At 35.4% G+C, this 6,782-nt stretch overlaps 1 protein-coding gene across 2 annotated transcripts in view; it reads right to left on the reverse strand.

The window, feature by feature from the left end:
* The window catches only part of LOC121958122 (C-type lectin domain family 6 member A-like), a 7,954-nt gene extending 4,596 nt beyond the window's left edge, over positions 1 to 3,358 (reverse strand). The window contains exons 1-3 of one of the 2 annotated variants that reach the window (XM_088090267.1): positions 3,132 to 3,358; positions 1,354 to 1,443; positions 364 to 528 (exon numbers count right to left, since the gene is read on the reverse strand). In XM_088090267.1, coding sequence (XP_087946393.1) covers positions 364 to 528; positions 1,354 to 1,443; positions 3,132 to 3,225 — 349 coding nt within the window. In that variant the 5' untranslated portion in view covers positions 3,226 to 3,358. The remainder of the gene's footprint in view (positions 1 to 363; positions 529 to 1,353; positions 1,444 to 3,131) is intronic. The other variant, XM_088090268.1, reaches the window with a different exon arrangement.
* Between the last annotated feature and the right edge of the window lie 3,424 nt (positions 3,359 to 6,782).

Raw genomic sequence — 6,782 nt, forward strand, 5'->3', positions numbered from 1 at the left:
TAAAAAACAATCACAATGTGGCACTATCCCAGTAGAAAATGCAGTGATGTCTCAGTCAAAAAAAAACAAACAAAAAAAAAACACAGTAGGTTTGCTAAAAAACACCTAAGTTTATCAATACAAAAGTGGCTAGAAACGAGGCAAGGGGTGCCAAAAAACATCCATGTTTGGCTGCACAAAAATAGTTGGAAATGCAGCAATGGATCAATAAAAAATAACCATGTTTTGTAGTAACTAGAAACTCAGTGTGACTAGATTAATTAAAACTGGTTTTGTTGGTCTCGAACAGCTTGGCAGACATCTTGGTGTCAGGTTGGGCCCTTATCAACCCTGGTTCCAAGAGCACACCCACACAGCGCTTACCACCGCTTGTGGAGTTGCTGACTGGGCAGTACTGGTTCAGAGCTGGATACTGGGAGAACAGGAGGCGATATGACTGGTTGAGCTTCTCCAGTCTGTGTGTCAGATCCTTCAGTTTGGTCTCCTGCAGGGTGGACTGGGACTGGAACACCACGGTGATCTGAACCACTGAAACACATACATACATACACAAACACACACACACACACACACACACACACACACGCACACACACACACACACACACACACACCACAAAAGCAGAAAATGACATACACAATGTCCCATCACCTGTTTCCATGGATACGGGATAATAAAGGATGTGTCGGGGGAGAAAACAAAGCAGACTGACAGAGGTACAAAAAAATAAGATGACTCCATTCAGAAGAAATATAAAGAGTTAATCCTCTCTGTAAACCTTCAGCCGAAGAGTCTAAAATAAGACGTGAAAAGAGCGATGTCTTCATTTCTGACAAAATGACAGCCGCTGGCACGGCAGTAAAGAATATTCTGGATTTTTCAGTGTGAAGATGAAGACTTTATCAGCTCATGGATGGGTTTGTAAACGACACTGGATGGTTGTTACAGAGTTGCAACTTATAATTATTACACCTTGTCAAATTCAATAAGTTTGAAGATATTTATCGTCAAATGTAAAACAAATGCAGAGCGGTTGTTGCCAGTGAAAAACCTGGGTCACAGACTGAATGAGACCTATGAAATAATAACAACAACAACAACAACAACAATAATAATAATTACACAAGTAAAAACAAAAAAAGAGAAATTAGATCTAGGACCTAGAGTATTGCAAGTTAAAATAAAGGATAAAAATATGCCTAAAGTATGAGTGTAAGTTATATAAATCAGTATTTGCACGAATAGACAGAATGTAACAGGAGTGTGCTGTGGTAAAATGTATCATAATAAGAGTGTAAATAAATATTCATATATGCAGAGGTGCAAATAGTTTTGTTTAGAGAAATTACTCACAGCAGAGAGTCTGAAGCAGAGTGATGATGATGAGCAGAAAGCAGAGCAGAGAGAAGTAATGAGCCAGCTGACTGGACTGACTCAACCAGCCTGAGAGACAACAACAACAACAACAACAACAACAACAACAACAACAACAACAACAATAACACTTTAACTTAACACAGAAAGTGATGACTTATTACAATACTACAAATTTACTCAAAGGGTCTGTTAACTTAAAACGGTTCAACAGTAAATGAGTCATTCTATGGAAACAGTTCAGATTGCACCTTGAAAATGTACTGTTTTTGATTGTAAGCAAATATAGAAGTGTGTATTTTATGGCATAAAGAATTGCTTAGACCTGCAATAAAACATAGTTTGCAAGCTCAGGTACTTAAAAAAAAGTAAAAGAGTAATATCCCCTAAATTTACTCTGTGGTCAGAAATAACACTACCCTTTGTATGCTTTTTAAATGAAAAAAGCATGTTTTATACAACTACATATTGAGATTATATGCATTTAAAAATACTTCCTCCATGTTTTTTGCATGGTGAGGTGGATATGTTATGCTAGACAGAGAAGACTTTGTAAGAAAACTGTACTGAAAAATGTTTTGAGAGAAAATCAAAACTCACCAGCTCACCAGCATTTGAACTTTACTTCCTAAAATGCTGACATGATGTCATATCCTTTTAGTGATGTCACTTAAAGGTACAGTCTGGTACTTCAGTGCAGAAATGCATTGACCAGGTGGCAAGGTAGAACACAAAACTTATGGCCACACATAAATCATGCTATTTTAAACAAAATATGTTTTTGTTTTCATTGGAATAACAACATTTCCCATGACGAGGGAGGCTTTATGCTCCTAAACACTATAACACTTATATTATTACAATATTAATATTATCAATATATAATATTACAATATTTATTGAGTGTTACCTCACATGAATGTGACAAATGGTTGGAATGGACACGAGAAAATGACTACAGTTTAAGAAAACAGTTAAAAATATAAAAAAAAACCCTGTAAATGTAGGTATTGTTGCACTAGTCTAAATATAGGCGTGTTGCATGAGGCTCTGCAGCTGTACCAAATGCACTGGCACATTGTCACTTACCTCCTGTGGACTCAAGCCATGCAGATAGTTTCAGTTTTATTTGCTGAAGTTTTGGGAATTTTGCTGAGACTTCAGCCGTCCCCCTGCAGCGAGGTTTGTTGATTATTGTGAGTAACTGAGATATTGTTTCTGGAACAAAATGTTCAAATTGAGTGTTAAAATATTATTTTGATGCTTGAAACACAACTAAAACCATTCAATTTAACTAAAGGGGAAGTGGACAATTCAGCAAATAATAAATAAAGCAGAAACTATGTGCGTGGCCTGACATCACTGAGGATAAGTGGACACTTTTACTGTTGTTTTTAACAGGACCTTTAAACTAATCACAGCATCCTCAAAGCAGAATGAGCAGCTCATTAATGAAATGATCAGCTAATGTGGTTATAAGTAAAACTCAACAGCGTTCTTCTAAAAGCCACTTGACACACTCCATGCATGTAATTGATTTTAAAGTAAAAAAAGTGTAAAATATAAAACAATTATTGCAGCACTCCAAATATCCACTTAACGCACTTGATCTGTGCATAAGGTGAAAAGTCTTTTAATTAGCTGTTTAAAAATAGGATTTAATGAAGAAAAAATGGTAAAAAATTTCAAGTTTAAATGCATACACATGGCTGTAACAAAACACATTTTTCTAATCATCAAATCTTTTTTTTTTTTACTTTTGTCTGTAGATGTTTCCTGTTGTTCTTCCTCCAGCAGAGACGATCCATTGTTCAGTCCCATTGTTTCATTCAGTAGAGGTCCAGCAGGCATTGAGCATTTGTTTTAGTAAAGTCAATGCATAGCAGCTGTGTTGCCTTTTTCTCTTATGCTGTTTAAATAGCAACAATTTTATTTAATTTCCTAAAAGCAGGTAAAGTGTTCCTACAGTTAGTGTTTAAAGAAGAAGCGTGTATGTCGTATGAAAATACTGGCTCCCCTGCAGCCATATGCAAAGCACACCTGGGTCTGATAACCAAACCAGACAGGAGAGTTCAGCAGCTGAAGTTTAGTTGTAGCCACAATGGAATTCCCCATCACTATGTGTTCTTCATTTCTCCAATACTGTAATATGTTTCGTACAGCCCAGTCACTAGACGAAAATTTCACGTTTCTGCACACACATTACATTTCTTCGCTTGTGTTATATTAACATTTCTAAAGTGACGTGAGCTGACTTTTTAATCAGGAGCTGAAGGGCGTGATGAATGGTGTGACAAAAAGACGAAATGTCTACCAGACTACAGACCAACAAACAACAAAATCAGCTTTTTAGCTGCCAAACTTTGGTGTTTTTTCTGTTTTTGTTTTGCAACCTGTCAGTTTGTTTCCAGTTGGGATAGTTGGGATGCCACCCAAAACCAGGTATTTTAAGCCAAAACATAATCTTATCCCAACCGTAACCAAGGGGTTTTGGTGCCTAAACCTAACCTGACATTAATCACAGTGTTGTTGTTTAAATGTAAAGATTCAGCTTATGAACTAAGATACAAAGATATGTATCCTTGGTTTGCAGAAACATATAATATCAACAGTTATTCTGGTGACTGGGTTTGAAACTTGCCTGGGTCCATGAGACAAGTTTCTCAGTTACAATAAAAAAAAGATAATGGTTGATAATGTTAAAATGCATTTGTCATTTGTGTTTATGTGTGTTATTGTTTAGATCTCCGGTGCAAACTGTGATGCAATACGGCACACTTTCTTATGATGAAAATGTCTGTCAATTCATGTAAACCTTTGAAATATTATTAAATTATGATATTATTTTTAAATATTATTAATAAATATTTTCTTTAATCAGTCGTGGCATGGGGGTGGAGGGTGGTTGTGGAGGGTAGGCTTGGGTGGGTAGAGGAAGTGGGCATAATGTATAATGAACTTTCATCTGTCTATTTCTGTAAATAAATAAACAAATAAATGAAAAACAACAACCAGTGAGCAACACTCAATAAGCCAATCGCCACCACAGGCAGGACTGACATTGTTGTCAAGCCTTGACTGTGTTTATATGGGCCATGTGGTTATGGTGACATATACTGTATGCTGCTCTCGCCACTGAAATTTACTGGCCAATCCAGCGTGTTTCCCAGCTACGATCACTGTCAAACACTGTGCAGACTCCACTTCTTCAGTGCATCACAACCGTATGCTGTTATGCTACATGTGATTGGTTGGGGAAAATCAAATCCCCCTCCCTCACAGGAATTGGTTAGAGTGTACACAATGTCAGACAAATTTGAAATTTGTCAGTCACAAACAAAACAACATGCAAATACCATATAATCACACAGTACGAGGTTGTTCAAAGATATGCGTGTGTAGCCGGGTTTGAATTCATAAAATATTTTTAATAGTTTTATTCAAAATCCTGTTATCTTTACAAATATTTGACAGCGTTTACAGTCCTTTTTTTTTTCAGTTTATAGTTTTGGCTTACACATGAGGGAGGGACTGTTGACTGACCACACTGTAATACTTTTAATATTTACAGTCAAAGACACAAGAATAAACATAACAAAAAAACCCTAATATACATTACAGTGTACACCAAAGGCGAGAACAAGCAAGTCTTTAAGCATATATCTTATTTTTTACATGTGTCAACATTCTGCTTACAAACTACACAGTTCGTTAAAAGGAGGAGGTGTATAAATTCAAGTCTATTCAACAATAAGAGAAGAAACATATGAAACAAATGTCATGCATTTGGCCCGCTATCATGAGAGGAAAACAGGAGCATGGTTTTAAAGTGCTGCTCGTCTTGGCATTACAGTCGGAGAAACAGTTTGCAGATATTTACAGCTGTAGTGCGATGATGTGGTCCTGATGCTGAGAGATACTATTACCATGGCAACAACAGATACCCCTTTTTACTACCAAGGAAGAGAGTCCGCCGTCTCTGAGTTTAACTCAGAGGAGATGGGGTTATAATAAACAAATAATAAGCAGTTTAGTCCCAAAGATGTGCTTTACAAACAACCACAGGGTTAACATGGGGGTTAGAAAGTGCTATTTACTTATTTACAAACAATAATAAATGTTTTAATAAATTAAAAACAGACTATCTGATATAATTTACATGTACAAAAAACTCTTTTGTTATAAAAACATGAAGGTGCAGCTACGAACAGAGATCAACAATGCCTCCTTTCACCTCTTCATCTTCTCTGAGCTTGTATTTGTGTGTGTGTGTGTGTGTGTGTGTGTGTGTGTGTGTGTGTGTGTGTGTCTGACTCTGCCATGTGGTTTGAGCTGGTTGGAAATAGGCAGGATCAGATCAGTCGTCCACAGGTAAATCCTGCTGTAAGCCACCGATGGCCGAGGAGACATCTGCAGTGACATGTTGAGTTAACACTGTGCCGCTGCAGTCAGGTGGCCCGTGGCCGTAACGTGTCATGTCTGACATTGAGCCACAGTGTTCTTACGTAACGGCCGACTTTTGGGCAGAGAAGCAGATTTACAGAAGTGCAGAACTACCGGGCCAGAAAAAAAAAACAAACCCTGATCAGTATCAGATAACATGAAAACTGTCACATTTTTACAAGATATTGTAATGCAATAACTTTTTTAATGTTATAACAAGAAAAGTTTCTTGTTAAAATATATATTAAAAGTAAAAAAAAACCTCATCTTGTTACAACATGAAAAAACATTAGAATATCAAGTAAAAATGTGACAAAATATTGTTTTAACAACAAAATCTTCTTGCTATAACATTAAAAGATCTTGTTAAAACAAAATATATCTTTATATAATATGAAAACATCTTGTTATTCATGAAAATATCCTGTACAAAATATGTTTTAACAAGATATCTTTCTTGTAATAATATGAAACATATTGTTATAACACTAAAATATCTTGTTATCGAAGAAACAATCTTGCTATAACATGCAAATATCTTTTAAAAACATCTTGTTTTAACATGAAAACATCGTAATATACATGAAAATATCCCATTAAAATGTGAAAAATATATTGTTAGACATTTTTCTTGGTATAACATGAGAACATATTGTATAAACATAAAATGCATCTTGTTGTAATGTGAACAATATGCCTTTTTTTTACAAGAAATTTTCTTGCTATGACATGAAAACATCTTATAAAAACCTGAAAAACATCTTGTCATACCATGAAAATGTCTTATAAAAATGTGAAAAACTTTGTTCATGTTATGACATGACAGTATCTTGTAAAAACTTGAAAAATGTCTTGTTTTAACAAACAACTTTTTTTGTTACATCATGAAAATATCTTGTTAATATATTAAAATAGCATTTAAAGATATTGAAAAAACATATTGTTGTAACAAACAACTTTTGATA

The sequence above is a fragment of the Plectropomus leopardus genome, chromosome 17 (assembly GCF_026936395.1).
Source record: "Plectropomus leopardus strain MGB_pleo_1.0 chromosome 17, ASM2693639v1, whole genome shotgun sequence".
Classification (NCBI taxonomy): Eukaryota; Metazoa; Chordata; class Actinopteri; order Perciformes; family Serranidae; genus Plectropomus; species Plectropomus leopardus.